The 22,460-nt window shown below is 45.1% G+C and overlaps 1 protein-coding gene across 1 annotated transcript in view; it reads right to left on the bottom strand.

Annotated features, from left to right (window-relative positions):
- Positions 1 to 22,460, bottom strand: part of VPS72 (vacuolar protein sorting 72 homolog) — a 37,502-nt gene that overhangs the window by 5,212 nt on the left and 9,830 nt on the right. Inside the window, exons 2-4 of the mRNA XM_068253576.1 lie at positions 22,226 to 22,378; positions 19,863 to 19,983; positions 8,298 to 8,474 (exon numbers count right to left, since the gene is read on the bottom strand). Of these exons, the coding sequence (XP_068109677.1) occupies positions 8,298 to 8,474; positions 19,863 to 19,983; positions 22,226 to 22,378 (451 nt within the window). The remainder of the gene's footprint in view (positions 1 to 8,297; positions 8,475 to 19,862; positions 19,984 to 22,225; positions 22,379 to 22,460) is intronic.

The raw sequence follows: 22,460 nt of genomic DNA, 5'->3' as shown, positions 1-22,460 counted from the left end.
AGAGATCATTATCTTTTATATCATGGAGGTAGATTCAAGGGTAGCTTGGTGAAGGTTCTCTCCTCAATAAACAAAGGAGCAAGAAAAGTCGATATAGAAAGGGAGCTCCTCCGCAGGGAGACTATGTGGATCTATAAATTGGGGACTTTGGTGGCCTCAACTCGGAGATAGATTTCTCAGTGTATTTGCATTTGTATGGCTAATTTAATATAGAGTAGGTGAAATCCTGAGGAGGTCACTTTGCATGCTCTGTACATTGACCCCTTGTTGAAGAGGCAGAGTATATTGACCTAATTTATTGGATTGATGGTCATATATATGTGCATGTGTATATTTATATTAGGTGCTGGTATCTACCTCCGAGTTGGGGAACTGGGTTTAATCTAATTTGGAGCCCTCTGTGAAAAACCTTGGATGCTATTGAGTGTACAGCAGAGGAAGAGGCACCTTTATAGTGTATATGAATGTATATATGTGGGCCCTTTAAGTGCTCATTTGGAGGTCTGAATGCTACAGTGAATGAATGACAGGTATCCCTATAGCCGCTATGCACAGATTAAAAAGTTCCCGTTGGAAAAATAATTAAAGTTTTTAAGAATGATATTCCTCATTTGTGAACTGTTGGGGACTGTTACTTATAATTTATATTTTGTGACCATCTTCGTTTTGAATGAGAGAAATCTGGAACTAAGCACTGTAGATCGTTTTATGAATGTATGAAGTCTCTATGGGGATTTTGGGCAAACTTGCCAGGAAAAAATATGGCGCCGTTAGACATATCAGGTGACCCTCTGCCAGGATATATGAAGGGTAAACCACTCCTCCTTGCTTTAAGCCACACCCTGAGGAAGCCCATTGGGCGAAACATGTAGGTTGGAGGAGCTATAGGAGGCCGGCCTCGCCCACCACTTTAACTCCACGCCGCTCGGAAGTGATCCCCGCGACCACGCTGGTTTAATCCCTGGTGCGGGTAGATCTGCAAACACAACCGCTATTGAAGAGTCTGCTGCCTGCTTTTGAGAACGCTGCAGTGCGTGAGTAAACGTGACCACAGTCACTACATCCCACTGGGGAATACAACACACAGGGAGCTGGCGCCCGCAAGTGAGGTATGCAACTGTTCTGACTGTTCATGGCAGCTCCTGTGCATATAAGACTTGCTTAATATTATGCTCTGTGCACCGCTGACTGCAACTGAATTTCTGAAGCTTTGCAAAGTGAAGATGCTGCTCTAGCTGATGATGCATATGCTTGTAATGTTGACCTGCTAATGATTGGAACTGAATTGAACTGGCTTACAATCAGTGCTTTGCCAAAATTGAAATATTTGAAGCAATAGCTGACTATCAGATGGACTGTACTGGTTGCAATAGACTGGAATAGAAGAAACAAATAGATTACAGGAAGGCATCCAAGTAATAGCTATTACAGAAATTAGGAACTGCTAAATATCGCACAATACAATTGCAAGCAGATATATATTATATAGCGGCTGGTATGAATGTTTGGATGAGTGGAGCGTGTGGGGTAGCGGGGAAGCGCTGTGACATTCCTAGGGCTTTTGTAGCGGTCTTAATGTTTTTAAATGTGATTTTGATACAATCCTATGGTTGTCTGTCCACAATAAAGATAATTTTGATTATTGGCAAGCGAGGCCTGGATTAGCTTTGTTCTCTTTGGTAATTGCAGATATATGTCTGAGTTAAAGGCCCGCAAACAGTCGGTCTGCCTGCAGATGAAGTGGATTTACCACTCTATGCATTGGACATCCCGACTGTCTTGCCTGCTGAGGACCAATGAACATTGTTGTACGACCGGAGCAGTCGCTCAGGGGGCCGGCTTTCAAGGGGGCATCTATAGCTGGCTACCTATACTGAGGGCGCCTACACCTGACTTCCAATACTGGGAGCACCTATAGCTGGCTACTTATACTGAGGGAGGGCACCAACACCTGGCTACCTATGAAGGGAGACCTACAACTGACTTCCTATACTGGGGCACCTATGCATGGCTACCTCTATATTGAGGGCACCTACACATGAGATCCTATACTGGGGGCAGCTATGCCTGGCTGGCTACCTACCTATACAGAGTCTGAGGGCATTTTTGTTTGGGGGGGGGGGCGCACTGTGGCTATAATGCGTGTTGTAAATTGTCAGTGCTGTGAAATCATTCCAAATTGGGGGGGAGGGGGAGGGGAAACTGTCCCACTGATTGTTTTTATTAATATTCCTGAAAGGTTCTAGCCTTCATTTTTACGTTTCTTCAGGATAATGCACTCTTTACATCCATTTTGTGGTTATTAATAGTATTTTTTCTATTATACATATGTGATGTATCACAGAGATCTGAGCATTTTGCGTGATGTGTCACAACTTCAAATAGGTTGGGAACCACTGTCTTAGGAGGTATCTCCGGAGAAAAGGTGAATTGCATATGAGTTTATGTGTGTGTGTGTACGTGCGAAGAGGATAAAGGGGGGCACAAAAATCAAGTTTCACTCAGGGCGCTGTGAAACCTAAGGCCGACCCTAGGTCCTAGGTGGGCTCATATGACAGTACAGCACAATATACTTACGGAGGACCAACACTGACCTTGGACACCTACCACGAGATAAAAACAAGGAACACCAAGAGCCCCAATAGTGTAATATGTACTGGTAAATGGTTACTAGATAGAGTAAATATTAATACTCACAAACCAGGGTTACCATTAGGCAACCACTGTAAAGGCAGGTGGGGAGATTTTCCTGACCCCACTCAGGAATAAGTCGCTCTCTGTAGATGAGAAAAAAGCCTCCGCCCAGGGTGGACTCCATATTATGCAGGAGAACAGAGGCGCCAAAAGGATAAATATTTATGAAGTCCAAATATTCAACACGTTTCGCAGGTTTGATCCCGCTTCATCAGGCAATAACAACGGAGCAATAGCATATGTGGTCAGTAGAAGAGCCAGGCACCTCTGTAGACCTATCCCTCTCCACCGCATTTAAACCACGCTGTGTCTGACTTGGGCTATTGTGGGGTGAAAGGGGACACTGTCCGTTTGTACAGCTGGTGGGGGGAGGTTAGGGATCTAACACTGTATACATGTATATAGCACCTACCTTGTTGTTTTCTATGTCTACCTTTACCCTATTCTGTCTGCGGATCTAGCAAATCTATACCGTGGGCCTAGCATGCTGACTGACTACTGGCATTAGCTTGCTAAATCTAGTGTGTATCCACTCACAATGTTGGTCCACTCCTCTCTGCAGATCATCTCTAAATCCCTAAGGTTTCGAGGCTGTCTGTGCAACTCTGAGCTTGAGCTCCCTCCATAGGTTTTCTATTGGATTAAGGTCCGGAGACAGACTAGGCCACTCCATGACCTTAATGTGCTTCTTCTTGAGCCACTCCTTTGTTGCCTTTGCTGTATGTTTTAGGTCATTGTCGTGCTGGAACACCCATCCACGACCCATTTTCAGTTTCCTGGCAGAGGGAAGGCGGTTGTCGTTCAGGATTTCACGATACATTGCTCCGTCCATTTTCCCGTTAATGCGATTAAGTTGTCCTGTGCCCTTACCAGAAAAACATCCCCAAAGCAAAATGTTTCCACCCCCATGCTTGACGGTGGGGACGGTGTTTTGGGGGTCATAGGCAGCATTTTTCTTCCTTCAAACACAGCGAGTTGAGTTAATGCCAAAGAGCTCTATTTTGGTCTCATCAGACCACAGCACCTTCTCCCAGTCACTCACAGAATCATTCAGGTGTTCATTGGAAAACTTCAGACGGGCCTGCACATGTGCCTTCTTGAGCAGGGGGACCTTGCGAGCCCTGCAGGTTTTTAATCCATTGCGGTGTAATGTGTTTCCAATGGTTTTCTCGGTGACTGTGGTCCCTGCTAATTTGAGGTCATTCACTAACTCCTCCCGTGTAGTTCTAGGATGCTTTTTCACCTTTCTCAGAACCATTGACACCCCACGAGGTGAGATCTTGCGTGGAACCCCAGAGCGAGGTCGATTGATGGTCATTTTGTGCTTCCATTTTCGAACAATCGCACCAACAGTTGTCACCTTCTCCCCCAGCTTCTTGCTAATGGTTTTGTAGCCCATTCCAGCCTTGTGCAGGTCTACAATTTTGTCTCTGACATCCTTGGACAGCTCTTTGGTCTTTCCCATGTTGGAGAGTTTGGAGTCTGCTTGATTGATTGATTCTGTGGACAGGTGTCTTTTATACAGGTGACTAGTTAAGACAGGTGTGCTTAATGAGGGTGACTAATTGAGTAGAAGTGTCTAACCACTCTGTGGGAGCCAGAACTCTTAATGGTTGGTAGGGGTTCAAAAACTTATTTCACTCAATGAAATGCAAATCAGTTGCCATCTTTTATTTAAGGTTATTTTTTCGATTTTCCTTTTGATGTGCTATCTGCCACTGTTAAAATAAACCTACCATTGAAATGATACTGTTCTGAGACTTTTCATTTCTTTGACATTGGACAAACTTACAAAATCAGTGAGGGGTCAAATAATTATTTCCTCCACTGTATATATTTTGCTCATTAGACACTTATCTGTGTCTTGTACCTATAGGGCTGGTCCAAACAGGCCACTAGTGTTTGATTAACTGGTATTGCTTAAAAGGAAATTAATATGGCAGCCCCCATATCACTTTCGCTTCAGTTGTCCTTTAAAAAGAACCCGAGCATTGGTTCGGGTTCATAAACACATACTTCATACCTCCAAATGAGGCTTCCCACAGCCTCCTCTGGTCCTCTTCTTAGGACCGTCTGGCTGATCGGGGCCCACGCTCCTCTTCTGAGCCCCTTTCGTTAATGTTTGGAGAGTCCCCGAGCAGCAGCAGTGGGACCGGAGGATGCCGTGGGAAGGATCATTAGGATTCTGAGGCTTCCCTCTTCGGTAAGTATGTGATTTTGTATCCAAGCTTTAGCTCGGGTACACTTTATGAAGCCACTCTGTAAAGATTAGCACCCCCTGACTTCAGCCCTGCCCCTGAAGGATTTACTGTTAAAGCAGCCTGGTTGGTCATGGGAAAGTACAGCACTGGTGGGAGGAGTTTCACATGCTAATGAGCCTGGAGGCTATGTCAGGGTCTGTACATCTCAAAGACAGTTAACCCTTCACACTTGCATGCAAATGTTCATACAAATGCTTTCACAGATATCAATTATCCAGGAACCACTGCTATTCCTAGAGCAAAGTTAAAAACCAGGGTCTTGGTACAAAAGAATTGATTCTCTTCCATAGTCGCCTACACCGCTCAGAGGTACGCCAGTATTCGTAGGTGTCCTAACATGTATAGCACAAACATTCATTGCATCAAACCTATCTAAAGATTTTAATTTTGTACCAAGACCCTGGCTTTTAATTTATCTGTAGGGACAGCAGTGGTTCCTGAATGATTGATTTCTGTGAAAATATTTGTATGTACATTTGTGTGTGCAAAGGGTTAACTGTCTTTGCCAATTTTTACCACCGCCCTAATAACCTATTTAAATGTCCTAACTTGAGGTGATGTGCCTGGATCTATGTGTTTTTTCTTGTAACTTACGTTTTTGCCAGGGTTTAATCCAGTGCACTTCCTCCTTTCCCTGCCTGTGACCACTGTCAGTATGCACACAGCTTATGCTGGTGTGTTTATGGTGCACATGGATATATTTTGTTAGCTCCCTTGTGGGATTAGTTTGATGCGCTATCTGTTCCAGGAGAGGACGTCATATGTGCTCCTAATCTTTAGAGGTTTAATGCAATAAATGTTTATGCTATGCATGTTACAGGGCCAGAATTAGGACATCTATAAATACTGGGATACCTCTGTGCAGTGTAGGTGACTACGGAAGAGAATGAATTCCATTGTACCAAGACCCTGGCTTTTAAATTAACTGTAGGGATAGCAGTGGTTCCTGGATGATTTATTTCTGTGAAAGCATTTGTATGAACATTTGCATGTGAGTGAGCATGTGAACGAGCATGTGAACATCTGCATGAGGCGATGTGAATCAATTGTATTGGAATTCCATGTGAAAGACCAATACAAAGTGGTGTACACGTGAGAAGTGGAACTAAAATCATACACGATTCTAAACATTTTTTTTTTACAAATAAATAACTGCAAAGTGGGGTGTGCGTAATTATTCAGCCCACTTTGTTCGGAGTGAGTCAGTCAGTTGCCCATAGACATTGCCTGATAAGTGCTTTACTACGGTAAATAGAGTGCACCTGTGTGTAATTATTATTATTATTTATATAGCGCCAACATCTTCCGCAGCGCTGTACAGAGTATCTATTGTCTTGTCACTAACTGTCCCTCTGAGGAGCTCACAATCTAGTCCCTAATCTAATGTAATCTGTCCGTGCGGGAGATTTTTCTCGATCGCCGGCGGGTCGGGAGTGCGTCGATAGCGGCGTTCGTATGCCCGACGCAATACAGCGGGTATACATTACCTGTTCTGGACGGAGCGAGTCCCCTGGTCCCCGCTGTCTTCTTTCCGCGCTGGGTTCCAGACCGGCTGCAGCTACACAGAACTTCCTGTCCCGGGCAGGAAGTTTAAACAGTAGAGCGCCCTCTACTGTTTAAACTTCCCCTGGACAGGAAGTTCAGTAGCTGCAGGAACGGTCTGGAGCCCGGAGCAGAGAAGAAGACAGCGGGGACCAGGGGAGATTGTGATCGGTTTCAGGCTGAAATCGATTCACAATCTGTTAGCAGTAAAGGTGGCCATACGATCCCTCTCTGATCAGATTCGATCAGAGAGGGATCTATCTGTTGGTCGAATCTGATGGCAAATCGACCAGTGTATGACCACCTTAAGAGAATACTGGGAGCAACAACACCATGAAGTCCAAAGAACACACCAGATAGGTTAGTTATTGAGAAATTTAAAGCAGGCTTAGGCTACATAAGATTTCCAAAACCTTGAACATCCCACGGAGCACTGTTCAAGCGATCATTCAGAAATGGAAGGAGTATCGCACGACTGTAAACCTGCCAAGACAAGGCCGTCCACCTAAACTCATAGGCCGAACAAGGAGAGCGCTGATCAGAAATACACTCAAGAGGCCCATGGTGACTCTGGACAAGCTGCAGACATCTACAGCTCAGGTGGGGGAATCTGTCCATAGGACAACTATTAGTCGTGCACTGCACAAAGTTATTGAAGAGTGGCAAGATTAAAGCCATCGTTAACAGAAAAGCATAAGAAGTCCCGTTTGCAGTTTGCCACAAGCCATGTGGGGGACACAGCAAACATGTGGAAGAAGGTGCTCTGGTCAGATGAGACCAAAATTGAACTTTTTGGCCAAAATGCAAAACGCTATGTGTGGTGGAAAACTAACACTGCACATCACTCTGAACACACCATCCCCACTGGCAAATATAGTAGTGGCAGCATCATGCTCTGGGGGTGCTTCTCTTCAGCAGGGAAAGGGAAGCTGGTCAGAGTTGATGGGGAGATGGATGGAGCCAAATACAGGGCAATCGTGGAAGAAAACCTCTTGGAGACGGCAAAAGACTTGAGACTGGGGCGGGGGTTCACCTTCCAGCAGGACAATGACCCTAAACATAAAGCCAGGGCAACAATGGAATGGTTTAAAACAAAACAGATCCATGTGTTAGAATGGTCCAGTCAAAGTCCAGATCTAAATCCAATCGAGAATCTGTGGCAAGATCTGAAAACTGCTGTTCACAAACGCTGTCCATCTAATCTGACTGAGCTGGAGCTGTTTTGCAACGAAGAATGTGCAAGGATTCCAGTCTCTAGATGTGCAAAGCTGGTAGGGAAATACCGTAAAAGACTGGCAGCTGTAATTGCAGCAAAAGGTGGTTCTACAAAGTATTGACTCAGGGGGCTGAATAATTACGCACGCTCCACTTTGCAGTTTTTTTTGTTTTTTTTTATATTTGGAATCATGTAGGATTTTTGTTCCACTTCTCATGTGTACACCACTTTGTATTGGTCTTTCACGTGGAATTCCAATAAAATGGATTCATGTTTGTGGCAGTAATATAACAAAATGTGAAAAACTTCAAGGGGGCTGAATACTTTTGCAAACCACTGTATATAAATGATTAATAAGTGTATGGCTGTGGTGAAGGCAGGGTGCAGCTTCTCTGGCACAAAGACGGGCATGGTTAAATTCACTTTCTCTGTGGCACTTTGGAAAATTTAGCAATATATAAAATGTACAATAGTACAGTGTAGGACAGTGACAAGCAATTTAGAAGGCATAAACAAAACTTCATACACCCTTGTTCAATGAAAAACAACTAGTATATCCATGTACATGTCCCATTGCTAAATACCTAGGGAGCGAATGTTTATCTCCTCTGTGATCTTGGCCTCCTCCAGCAGTTCCTCTTGAGTCAATGGGCGGTCAAGATGCGGACCTTTCTTCTTGCGTGACTGAATTTGCCGTTCCTGCATGCGCAGAAATGTCTGACGGGTGTGTTCTGTGGTGGACTGGCGCATCTGCTTCCGGCCTGGTGGGGGACAAAATTAATATATCTAGCAAAGTTTGGCTCTATAGATTGATTAAAGAAGGCAACAAATTCACAATGCAGCAATTATGTATTGTCTCCATTGTCATTATTCAAATTAATATTAATAACTTCTATCTAAATTATGTAAGTGATATATTCATAAACTATACTCAAATACTATCAAAAAGATTAGCAATAAAACCCTAGCCTCCCATTTTAATGCATATGACTTTACTTTGTATTAATTAGCAGTGTTCAAAGGCACCTGCCTGCTTCTTTAGAGTCTCTGCAGGGATGAGCACACAAAAGGTAGGAGTTGAGAAGGCGCACCAGCCAGTCTCTCCATGTGCAAACAGATCAAATGACTACTCCCACCTCTTCTCTCCTCTCTAGAGGTGAGAAATTGTGACCAGTACTGCAGCTCAGTACAGTCTCATCTCTCCGACACTGCTCAGTGTGTACAGAAGACACCTTTCTTAATGTCTTTATAAAGAAGTTAAATAAAATGTTGGCGAGTAATGGTTTATTGTAGGCAAGGCTGAGTAATGCAATTTATTCATTCATGGCTTTTAAAAACAAAGTGAGGCAAGTATGTGAAAATGTGATCAGGGAGGACATCTGCAGAAACACAAGAATCAGTGAGATGCAGTGCTGGCTACAAAGAGTCAATCTCTCAGCAGAGGGAGGCAGTGGACAGGATCAGGTGCTCTGCTCTGTGCTGGGGAGTGTGAATATTCAGTAGCTGAGGAACATCCACCCAGATTCCGGAGCAGACCCGGAGTCAGAAGGAAAACTCTCTCAAAGTGAATTTTCTTGGAACAATGACATTAGCATGACAATTGTGTGAGTAATGGTATAGTCTTCTATTTACTAAACCTACGGCAATACAGAAAAATCCAGCAGGGTGAACTAGGACTTTAACTACTTCAGCCCTCAGTCGTTTTCACTTTATGCATCCGAGCAATGTTCACCTCCCATTCATTAGCCTATAACTTTATCACTACTATTTATCACAATGAACTGATCTATATCTTGTTTTTTTCCGCAACCATTTAGGCTTTATTTGGGTGGTACATTTTGCTAAGAGCTACCTTAAAGTGGTCTAACACCCAGCATTTCAACTTTGCTTTAAAAGATTGCTTACAGCTTATAAACTACTATGCCAGATTTTTTTTTAGCAGAAATTCACTGAATGGATTAAACATGACATTTTAGTGCTGCATTTAGCTAGAAATACTCCTCCATGCTTGCTTGTTTAGTTACAAATGTATCTATCTACAATGTAACAAACAAACACTGCTCTGAGAGAACAAAGAGGGCTTCCCCGGCAGGCTTTTCAAAGGTCTATTTGTATAACAAATAAAGATACATTTGTAACTAAAAGATAAGAACTGATGCGGATTCCTAGTTGAATCCAACACTCGTTCACATCATTAGCGCAGATCGCTGTGCGATTGGAACGCAACGCGTCCGATCGCACGCCATCTGCGCTCCTATGCGCTGCGCTGCAGATCCCATTCATTACAATGAATGGGATCTGCGCTGCGATTCCCAAAAATGTGTGCAGCACGCGATAGCGCAATCGCGCTGCCACGCAGCGCATATGATGGGAACGGTAGAAGGGCTGTCTATGCCCTTCTACCGTTCTTGCGTGTCGCACACTATACGCGCTGCCAAAATGCGCACGGCAGCGCGTATAGTCTGAACGAGGCCTAAAATGTCATGTTTAACCCATTCAGTGAATTTCTGCTTAAAAAAAAATCTGGCATAATAGTTTGTAAGCTGTAAGCAATCTTTTAAAGCAAAGTTGTAATGCTGGGTGTTAAACCGCTATAAATGCATTTTAACAGTTAGAATAAGAAAGAAAAAAAAAAAAAAGTTTTCGGCCATTATAGTTTTAAAATAATACATGCCTCCATAATTAAAACCCACGTACTGTATTTGCTCATTTGTCCCGGTTATTACACCGTTTAAATTATGTCCCGATCACAATGTATGGCGACAATATTTTATTTGGAAATAAAAGTGCATTTTTTCCGTTTTGCATCCATCACTATTTACAAGCTTAACCACTTGCCGACCGCCCACAGCCCATGGGCGGCGGCAAAGTGGATAGCTAAAGGACCGCAATACGCCTTAGGGCGTTGCGTCCTATTTACATGCCGGGGGAGCGATCGCGTCATTGATGACGCGCGCTTCCCCCGGCAACTGGCTCCGCCCACCCGCCGTAACATCCCGCCGGCCATACGGAAGCGCCGGCGGGATGTTAACCCCGCGATCGCCGCTACAAAGTGTATAATACACTTTGTAATGTATACAAAGTGTATTATACAAGCTGCCTCCTGCCCTGGTGGTCCCAGTGCAGGCTGCAGCCACCCTAGTCTGCACCCAAACACACTGATCTACCCCCCCCCCCCGCCCCCTGTTCGCCCACAGCACCCCTCAGACCCCCCCCTGCCCACCCCCCAGACCACTGTTTGCACCCAATCACCCCCCTAATAACCCATCAATCACTCCCTGTCACTATCTGTCAACGCTATTTTTTTTAACCCCCCCCCCCTGCCCCCTCCTGATCACCCCCCCACCCCTCAGATTCTCCCCAGACCACCCCCCAGACCCCCCACCCCGTGTACTGTATGCATCTGTCCCCCCTGATCACCTGTCAATCACCTGTCAATCAACCATCAATCACCCCCTGTCACTGCCACCCAACAATCAGCCCCTAACCTGCCCCTTGCGGGCAATCTGATCACCCACCCACCCACACCAATAGATCGCCCGCAGATCCGACATCAGATCACCTCCCAAATCCATTGTTTACATCTATTCTCTCCTCTAAACAAACACCCACTAATTACCCATCAATCACCCCCTATCACCACCTGTCACTTTTACCTATCAGATCAGACCCTAATCTGCCCCTTGCGGGCACCCAATCACCCGCCAACACGCTCAATTGCCCTCTGACCCCCCCCTTATCAATTCACCAGTGCATTAATTACATCTGTTCTTCCCTGCAATAACCCACTGATCACCTGTCAATCACCTGCCAATCACCCATCAATCACCCCCTGTCACCCCTGTCACTGCCACCCATCAATCAGCCCCTAACCTGCCCCTTGCGGGCAATCTGATCACCCACCCACACCAATAGATCGCCCGCAGATCCGACATCAGATCACCACCCAAGCGCAGTGTTTACATCTATTCTCTCCTCTAAACACCCACTAATTACCCATCAATCACCCCCTATCACCACCTGTCACTGTTACCCATCAGATCAGACCCTATTCTGCCCCTTGCGGGCACCCAATCACCCGCCTACACGCTCAGATTGCCCTCAGACCCCCCCCCCCTTATCAATTCGCCAGTGCATTAGTTACATCTGTTCTTCCCTGTAATAACCCACTGATCACCTGTCAATCACCTATCAATCACCCATCAATCACCCCCTGTCACTGCCACCCATCAATCACCCCCTGTCACTGCCACCCATCAATCAGCCCCTAACCTGCCCCTTGCGGGCAATCTGATCACCCACCCACACCAATAGTTCGCCCGCAGATCCGACGTCAGATCACCTCCCAAGGGCAGTGTTTATATCTGTTCTCTAACCTAAACACCCACTTATTACCCATCAATCACCCCCTGTCACTGCTACCTATCAGATTAGACCCCTATCTGCCCCTAGGGCACTCAATCACCCGCCCACACCCTCAGAATGCCCTCAGGCCCCAGCCCTGATCACCTCGCCAGTGCATTGCTTGCATCTATTCCCCCCTCTAATCACACCTTGAGACACCCATCAATCACCTCCTGTCACCCCCTAGCACACCTACCCATCAGATCAGGCCCTAATTTGCCCCGTGTGGGCTCCTGATCACTCGGCCAAACCCTCAGATCCCCCTCAGACCCCCTTCCGATCACCTCCCCAGTGCATTGATTGCATCTCTTTTCCCCTCTAACCACCCCCTGAGACACCCATCAATCACCTCCTGTCACCCCCCTAGCACTCCTATCCATCAGATCAGGCCCAATACAACCTGTCATCTAAAAGGCCACCCTGCATATGACCGGTTCCACAAAATTCACCCCCTCATAGACCACCTGTCATCAAAATTTGCAGATGCTTATACCCCTGAACAGTCATTTTGAGACATTTGGTTTCCAGACTACTCACGGTTTTGGGCCCGTAAAATGCCAGGGCGGTATAGGAACCCCAGAAACGGACCCCATTTTAGAAAAAAGACACCTGAATGTATTCTGTTAGGTGTATGACGAGTTCATAGAAGATTTTATTTTTTGTCAAAAGTTAGCGGAAATTGATTTTTTTTTTTCCACAAAGTGTCATTTTTCACTAACTTGTGACAAAAAATAAAATCTTCTATGAACTCGCCATACACCTAACGGAATACCTTGGGGTGTCTTCTTTCTAAAATGGGGTCACTTGTGGGGTTCCTATACGGCCCTGGCATTTTAGGGGCCCTAAACCGTGAGAAGTAGTCTAGAAAACAAATGCCTCAAAATGACCTGTGATTAGGACGTTGGGCCCCTTAGCGCACCTAGGCTGCAAAAAAGTGTCACACATGTGGTATCGCCGTACTCAGGAGAAGTAGTATAATGTGTTTTGGGGTGTATTTTTACACATACCCATGTAGGCTTGCTCTATATATATACCATGTGATATCACAGATCTGGGCTGGTCATAAGGGTTAGTCCTGTGTAACACTCCTGGAGTGTCAGCCTTGCTCATTGTTTAAAGATTAGCTCAGAGTAATTCCTGGGACTGCACTAGGCAGGTTCCCTAGTGCAGTTAGGATTGCATATCTGTTTTGTTTGTCTGTTGCGATTGTCCTGTCCCAGCGGTGGTCGACAGGAAGTCGTTCTGATCTTTGTTCTTGGAGTACAGCTGGAGCAGCGGTTGCTACCAGCTATCTCATCTGCCTGTCTAGCTTGGATCGCACTCGCCTTGCGCTAGTGCTGTGGATCCTTCTGTTCTGTCTTCCTGGATTGCACTAACCTCTTGCGCTAGTGCTGTGGATCCTATCTCTCACTTACTCCTGTTTTCGTGTATCTGTCTTGTCTGCTACGAACGCTTGCTGGAGGCTCGGTGAGGTAACCGTTAAGCAAGCGCTCGCGTCCTCTGTTTTATGTTTGTCTGTCGGTGGTTAGTTAGGCATGCTTGTCTCTGTTGTGCTTAACACGCGGAGACCGCGCATAAAGGCGTGCACTGTTGCGAATGAGTGCGGTGTTCGCGTTTAGTTAGCGTTTGTTATTTTCCTTATCTTCTCATTGTAGATTTGCTGTGCCTTTGCTACTCTCATGCTCTGCCTTGCTGTAGCCTTGTGTCACCTCTGGCAATCGCCTCTCTCGTGATTGCGTTCCTGCTTCGCATCTGCTGTTGTGTGTGCACTGTCGCGGGTTGGCGACTAGATTGGTGCACACACATACCCCCTGTCGCTTTGCTCTCTCTCTTTCAGGGCTATCTTGCCCTGCGTTTCTTCCCTTCGTACAATTCCTGTCTTGCGTCTGTGGCAGGGCAGAGGAGCGGTTCCTCTGCACTCCACAGCTCCACCTGCCGACAGGAATTTCCCTCTACAGGTGCATTGCACCTTTTGCTGGGTTCCTGCAAATTATACGCTTGTGGAGGATTTCCGCCGTGTCAGCGCACAAGCGCTGGTCACGGAGAGAATTCCACAATCGTTACACATACCTTGCTCCACATCAATGGCAGATCTTCCTCCACATCAATGGCAGTGATAACCTCAGGAGAGAGAAACACCGTGCCACCCTGCACTCAGGGTGAGCCACCAACTTATGTGACTGGGCCTCAGAACTTTAGTATACAGCATTATGCCTGTAGTATACAGCAATATGCCTGCCAATATAGATGACTCTGTGTGGCATTAAAGTATCATCATAGGCCCAAAGTAAATCACATATAAACCGGGGGTGTCCACACAAGGGAAATTCAAACATGCCGTCTTATATCACCAACCCAGCACAGATCAGCAATATCAAGCATGGAAACCGATTCTTCTTCCGAATCTGTTTCTTTGGTTTTCAAGCTTACCTCTTCTCCCCCTGGGACAATGTGCGAAATACCACTGAGTGTGTGCCCACTCCGGTGTCTGGAGTTCCCTAGGTTCAAATAGTGTACCTGCTCGTGGTACCTCTCAAAACACTCCCCTAGGCATAGGCCAGGCTGGTCAGGACATTTGGGACAATAAAAACTGGTGTCAGTCCTTTTTCTAGCACTGCTGCAGACACGACAACGTTTTCTTCGGATGCGTTGACCTGGGGTACTCGGAAGCTGATAGGCGTAATGCCTTCCATGCAGTCGGCTAGTTGCATTTGGGGGGGGGGGGGGGGGGTGGACTGGCACCTCCTGGATACAGGAGGTCCAGAACGATCTGTTCCTGAAATTGAAGGAAAGATCCAGTTCTCTTAGCCTTACCGTAGAGAACAAAGCTGTTGTAAACTGCCAATTGAATCAGATAAAAAGACACTTTCTTATACCAGCGTCTTGTTTTCCAGTTGATGTTATGGCCAAAAGAAATGCTGTTTTATTCGTCAAGTGTTTATCTGAGCTGTCCCCAATTTGTTCAAAGGGAGCTTCACATAAACCTTGCAACACTGTGTTAAGGTCCCACGATGGTACTTTAGACAGGACTATAGGTCGAAGTCTTTTTAGAGCTTTAAAGAAACAAATTACATATTCTTCTTCTGCCAATCTTCTTTCTAAGAAGACACTTAATGCCGAGACTTGACCCTTCAAAGTGCTAATGCTCAACCCCTTCTGGAATCCATTTTGCAAAAACTCAAGCACTGATGTTGAATCTGATGTATTCACTGAATTCTGCAAACACCAGCTATTGGATACTTTCCATACTTTATAATAAATCTGTCTGGTGACCCTTTTCCTACTCTGTATGAGAGTCTCTGATAGTTTATTAGAAAAACCTTTGCTTTTCAGTATTGCCCACTCAGGCTCCATGCAGAGAACTTTAGAAGGTTTAAGTTGGGATGATGAGCTGGGCCCTGGGTCAGCAGATCCTGACTGTTCGGCAGAAGGAGATGACTCGAGGCAGATCTCTGAAGTGGAGCAAACCAAGGTCTTTTGGGCCAGTAAGGTACGATCAGAATAGCCTGTGCCTTGTCCTGATAAATTTTGTTTAACACTTTTGAAATTAGATGAAACTGAGGAAAAATGTACATCGTGTGGTGACTCCAACTGATTGAGAAACGCGTCTATCTTCCAAGGATTGTCCTGAGGATTCAGAGAACAAAACAGAGGGCACTTTGCATTTGCCTTTGTTGCAAAAAGGTCTACTTGCGGAGCTCCGAAGAGTTCTGAGATCTGTAGAAATACTTGATTGTTCAGACTCCATTCGTCTTGTAACAGATGCCGTCTGCTCAGATAGTCTGCTAGACAATTCAAAGTTCCTTTTAAGTGTACCGCTCTCAGAGAACGGAGTTTCCTTTCGACCCAGTAAAGGATCTTCGAGGCCCGGCACCACAAAGCCTTGCTCCTGGTTCCACCTTGGCGGTTCAAATAAGCGACTACCATCTTGTTGTCTGTCCGTACTGTTACATGGGAATGAAGAATCTGTGACTCGAATGCCTGTAGAGCTTGCCATACTGCCTGTAATTCCCTGCTGTTTGATCAACATCTGCGCAGAAGAGGTGACCACTGACCCTGTGCCATAAGAGTATTCAAGTGGGCTCCCCATCCCCAAGAGCTCGCATCCGTCGTTATTATGACCTCTGTCGGAAGTTCCCATAGATTTCCCGTGGAGAATTGTGTTGGTTCCAACCACCATAGCAGAGAATGTTTTACATTCCATGGAATATCTCTTGTCTAGGGAAGACAGTTGTTTGTCCCATTTGGAAAGTATCCAGGTCTGAAGGGTTCTGGAATGGAGCTGACCCCACTGTACTGCTGGAAAGGATGCAGTCAGTAACCCCAGTAATGCCATGGCCTTTCTTAGGGATATGGTTTTGAATTTCTGAAAAGAAAGAACAGATTTCAGTAATACAGCAGATTTTTTTCTGGTAGAAAAAGTCTTTTACTGGAGGAAGAAATCTCAAAGCCCAAAAATTCCATACATTGTTGAGGAATTACGGAAGATTTCCCCCAGTTAATCAACCACCCCAGGGATTGGAGAAATTCAAGTGTAAATTCCAGTTGGAGATTCACTGATTCCACAGAAGGACCCCAGATAAGTAAATCGTCCAAGTAGGCGATTATCTGGATAGAATTCAATCTTAGAGAAGCCAGTACCGCTGCCATAACTTTTGTAAACAACCAAGGGGCAGATGATAACCCAAAAGGGAGAGCATTAAATTGAAAAAGTCTTTCCTCTCCTTGAAGATACACTGTGAACCTCAGGTACTGCGGTGACTCCAGATGTATAGGTAGATGAAGGTATGCATCTTTTAGATCCAGTGAAGCTAACAGACATCCTTCTTGAAGCAGATTCAGAACCGAGCGAATATTGTCCATTCGAAATTTCCTGTATGCGACTGCCTTGTTTAACTTTCTTAAGTTTAGGATGAATCTGTAATTTCCCTGAGGCTTCTTTGTTAGAAAGACCGGGGAATAAAACCTCAGATGTTCTTGGCATCTTGGGACTTGACGGATGACTTTTTTCTCCAGTAGAATATTCACTTCGCTTTCTAGAGCTTGTGCTTGACTTTGAGCTCTTAGAGATGGGGTGATGAAGAACTGATTTGGTTGGTGAGAGACAAACTCTATTCTGTATCCTTGAAGGATTATGTCCAAAAGCCACTTGTTTCGAAACTTCATTTGCCATTCCTCGAAGAAGTGGGCTAACCTTCCGCCCACCGGAAGACTGGCGTCATTGCTTTGAAGGTTGGGTTGTAGAGGTGTATCAAAGATTGCCTCTTAGTCTCTGGGTCTTATTCGGTATCCACCTCCTTTTTTGTCCTTTATTTTCTGACTCCGTCTTTCCTGAAGGACGAAAGGACTGATTAACTCGAAAATTCCTCCTTTTCAGCGGAAAATTCTTTTTCTTATCTGCCGTTCTTTCTAATGTTTCCTCCAACTTAGATGCAAACAACACATTGCCTTCACAGGGTAACCCACATAGCTTCCATTTGGAAGAGGTATCCCCCTGACAGGTCTTCACCCAGACTCCTCTCCTGGCCGAGTTTACCAAGGCCGTTGTTCTTGCCGTAAGATGGACTGAATCATCTGCTGCATCAGAAAGGTAATTAGAAGCATGCATAATTTTTGGAAAGGTATTCAATATCTGTTCCCTGGGAACCCCTGACGCAATTTGTGACTGTACATCTGCTAACCACAGCTTCAGGGACCTAGCTACTGCAGTAGAAGCTATAAACGGCTTAAAGTTCAATGAGGCAGCTTCCCAAGCTCTTCTCAGGATATTATCGATCTTTTATCAATCGGATCTCTCAGGCAACCAAAGTCCTCAAATTGGAGATCAGTCTTTCTGGAAACTTTAGATAAGGATGGGTCAAGTTCTGGAGCGACCCCCCAGAATTTTTGATCTTCTGAACTATATGGATATCTTTTAGACAGAGATTTAGGCCAAAAAGCTCTCTTCTCTGGGACATCCCACTCCCGTTTAATGATATCTTTGAGAGTGCTCTGTACAGGAATAAAGGAACCCTGAGGATCCGCTAAAGTCTCATACATTTGATCTAGTGGTGTTAATGATTTCTTCTCTGTGGTAATTCCCATAGCTTTGTGCATATCTTCCAACAACTCCTTAATAAACTCAGTGGAAAAAGCAAATTTCCTTAATACTTTTTTCCCCCAGTCTGTTCCGTTTCAGAAGATATTTACTCAAACGAAGAGATTTCTAATTCTCCTTCTGATGTATCTGACTCCTCAGAACCTTCCTCTAATTTCCTCTTTTTATCCTTTCCTTCCCTCTGGGGAGGCACAGGCACAGAAACAGGCCTAGATAGCTCAACCGGTGGAGCACTAGTAGATGCTGTAGCAACCGGCTCAGTATCAGCTTCAGGAGTGGTATTAACAGGATTCTTACATTTCATTAACTCCATAGCAGAGGTTATCTCTGATTTTATCCATCCCCTTAAGTATTTAAACATAGATGGAGACTCTTCCCTCACTACTTTCTCAGTACATGACTGACATAGTAACTTATTTGAAGATGAAGACAATTTCTCATAACACACTGCACACTTTCACCGATTTCTGAGTAGATTTAGACCCAGAAGACCCGGCTGATCTACTAGATCTACTGGATGTGTCAGTTTTCACAGGGTTAGCAGGCTTGTCTGGTCTATCCGTCCTGTCAGACTGAGACACACCAGAAAAGCTCCCCAAACGCTAGAGGTTTCAAAAGCTCTTCCCAATGTAATGCTATGTTTTTTTTTTTACAAAACCTCATCGCTCCAGTGTGCATTGACACATAGGATAACATTAGCAGGAGATTTCAAAAACTCAAAATGCTCAGAAAAACTCCTCTGGTGTGCACCAGGCATTAGAGTCTGATTTGCCTTCCATTGTATTAGCTTCAGGCTGAAATAAAACACAGACAAAAACCCAGCCATCAGCCTGACAACCCTTCAAATAGTAACCTAATATGCATCATACATTCTAATATGATCATACCAGAGAGGGAACGGAGCAACACTCCACAGAGCCCTGGGAGGAAGATCCAGTGGCAGCCTCCATAGTCAGCAACAGTTTCTGACTATGAAATCAATTTAAATAGGTTTCCCAGCCGAAAGACCCCCCCCCCCCCCCCCCACAGCATTTCCTAATGCACATACCTTAATTGCCCCAATCGACTGCCTCTGCAGCAGTCCATCCTAGTCAGCCTATGCTGACGCCACGCTGCAAGCCACCGCTGGAGCGCACGCCGGGCCAGGACCTTCCTGCTTCCGGCTTGCTGTCAAGTGAGGCGCCAGTCACGTGACCTGCGGGCGGGACTTCCGCTTAGCGGACGCGAACTTCCGCATTCAGCCCGACGAGAGGGAGGCTATTGCGGACAGCATGTCCCCGCGCTGAAGCAACTAGCCAGCGCCTACCAAGGGGGACACACGAGCCGCGGCTCCTGCAGAAAGCATGGGTGGCCAGCCCTCCCTCCACCTAGCATCCTGCTTGGACAGGAAAAACAACTGATGGGGTAAGGGCACATGATGTTATATACCTGACTAATCCCTGTCTAATCAATTATGTAAATCTTTTAACTAGCTTCCTGTCCAGTGTGCGTGGAAGGAGACAAATCTCAGGGTTGCTGTCCTGAGACGTTCTGGGAAAACTAGACACAGGCAGGTTCTAAGAAGGCTTAGTACTACATGTACCTATGTTTATCTCATGTCACATGTTTGTTCAGGTATGATTTAAAAAGTGCCCATAATAGAACTTACTATCAGTACTATCTTCTGTAGTCTCTTGGGGAGGAGGTTTCTCTGGACGGCTCTTAGGGGCACTACTCGATACTGCATCTGGTTTTGGCTTAGGCTTGGGTTTAAGAAGCTTAATTGGTTCCTGTAAATGTAATTTAAACAGAAAAGATTATACAGTAAATACCTTTCTCTGCCGGGCCTGGAAAAGCAGTTTACTATATTAAGATTCATCATACATACTTATTTATACAGGCACACTGAGTTTACTACAGCCAGAAGTTTACTATATACTGTATATAAGAGTTTACTACAACCAGATACATGCAGTAAAATACAGTATACATGCAAACCACTTTCAAATAAATGGAAAAAAATCATTAAGTTGAAGTGGAAAAAAACTGCGTTGCCATCCTACAGCATACATTTAAAATAGCCACATTAATTTGGGTGGCAAGAATTAACGGCATTTTAAATATCGTTGACGACACCCTAATAATGGCTTAGCGTTGGGAATTTTCATGGCACTATTGCCGTCACTTTCTAATGGTAAATTAACACTAAGCTCCTAACACTATGAAATGTAACCTCTCCCTACTTTGTCTCCTAAAACCAACCCTCCTGTCTCCTATAACTATGCCTAACACTAACCTAACGATTAGAGGTTGGTGTTAGGCTTAGTTATAGAAGGGTTAGTTATAGTTATTGGCTACAGTGCTTGGGCAATACAGTTAGAAACTAACCGTATTACCCAAGCACTGCAGCCGATAACAGCATTCGGGTATACATATAACCAACAACGTTACTTGCAGATCTGGACTTTGGCTATAGAATACCTGAACTCCAGCACTGATATCCAGAGTTCAGCTAGATCACTGGAAAACATAAGCGCCGATTCGACTATCCTGCCCCATGCTGCACATAGAAGCTGTAGTCCAGCTATATAATAGTAGAACTCCGGCCCCCAATTTAATCACTCAGTTACTGCAGCCTATGGTGGCTAATAATTTGATAATCAGGTTGTGCGCCAAAATTGACTTGTAATCCCAGGTGTGTCCTTCATGAACACCTGAAAACAGCTGGGTCTGCCATGCTGTTAAGTCTTTTTCACCTCACCTCCTGTTCTGCTGTACAAGTAGGTTAGTGGGTTGGCATGCTTTCTATAGCATCAGTAAATGCCCAGACAAGGCAACATTAACAATACATCACCAATGACATGATTTACAGCAAGTAATTATGCATAATTTAATGCTAACTTTGTATCAATGTATTGTTTTAAACATTGTATGCGCAATGCCTCTTTCAGTATTGTTCATGGAGGTGTATCTCACACTGGCATTGATTCACTAAGCTGCAGCACTGGGTGGCAATTTTACTGGTACTAATGCCGGGAAGCAGAACCTGTTAACCTATTAACACACACATTGCTATGGTAATGCACATTATGCCGGTAGCATGCATGGCGCTAATAGGCTAATGGGAAGCGCTCCCCGGCATTCGTATGGGTAAAACTGTCATGTTCTCCCTGCGCACGGCAATCTTACAGCAGTTTGTTGAATCAGGGCCACAGAGTGGCGTCAGCCGCAGAAGAAGCAATAATTTCTAGGTGACGTTAAGTTTTAAATGAATGGAAACCTGAGACAATCTTAATGTAACCCCAGTGTAGGCTGTGGGCTTCATTGCCATCCCGCTGGGCGACTCTGATCCTCTGCTGGCTGACCTGGTACATTCCTCGTCATGTCCCGTCATGATCCACTGCGTATGTGCGGACTGGCTGTACGCATGCCCTGAGCACACTCTTGTGACCAGTGCAGAATGCTCACCGCTATAGGAGCACAATAGGGGTGCGGTATGGCCATGCATGTACAGTGGATCGCAACTGGGGAATGTGCTGAGCTGGCCAGCAGACAAACAGAGCAGCCCAGGAGGAAAGAGAGGGAGCCCATGGAGCTGGAGGAAGCCCCAGGTAAGTACAAATGCTTATATTAAGAAAGTCTGAGGCTAGATTCACAGTGGGACGTTGCGTTTTGATGCCACGTTAAAGTCGCACCGCAAGCTTACAACACAACGCGCCCAAAAAGTGGCAACGCAGCGTTACCGTCGCATACAGCAGATACAGTAAAAAATACAGGCAATGAAAAGTATGCTTCCAAGTCATTACTGAGCATGTGCAAACAGTCCAACGCAGCTAATAACGTGTATAACGCACTGCATGCAGTACTTTTACTTAACGTAAAGCGTTAGACACCAACGCAACGTGTGCACTGTGAACGGGGCATTGATTTTTCATTGCAGTGAGTTATTCTGCGTTCAATGCTGTTTTAACGCGCGACTTTAACGTCCCACTGTGAACTTAGCCTCAGGTACACTTTAAATTGGTCACTTACCTTATATGCTTTGGTCACAACTCTGCGCTTCTTTTTTGGTTCTTCGTCCTCATGATCACTGGTGGGCTCATCCCCTTCATCAATGTCAAAGTCAGAGTCCACTTCATCCTCACTTTCTGAGCGGTCCTCATTGTATTCCTCATCACCAGATTCCTGTACATATGAATAATAAGAAAGACATGAAGCCTAATGTCATTTTTATCTATTTTTCTATTTTTTCTATTTATTTTTAAAA

The sequence above is a fragment of the Hyperolius riggenbachi genome, chromosome 9 (assembly GCF_040937935.1).
Source record: "Hyperolius riggenbachi isolate aHypRig1 chromosome 9, aHypRig1.pri, whole genome shotgun sequence".
NCBI classification, from domain to species: Eukaryota; Metazoa; Chordata; class Amphibia; order Anura; family Hyperoliidae; genus Hyperolius; species Hyperolius riggenbachi.
This window is presented reverse-complemented; position numbering and strand designations above follow the sequence as displayed.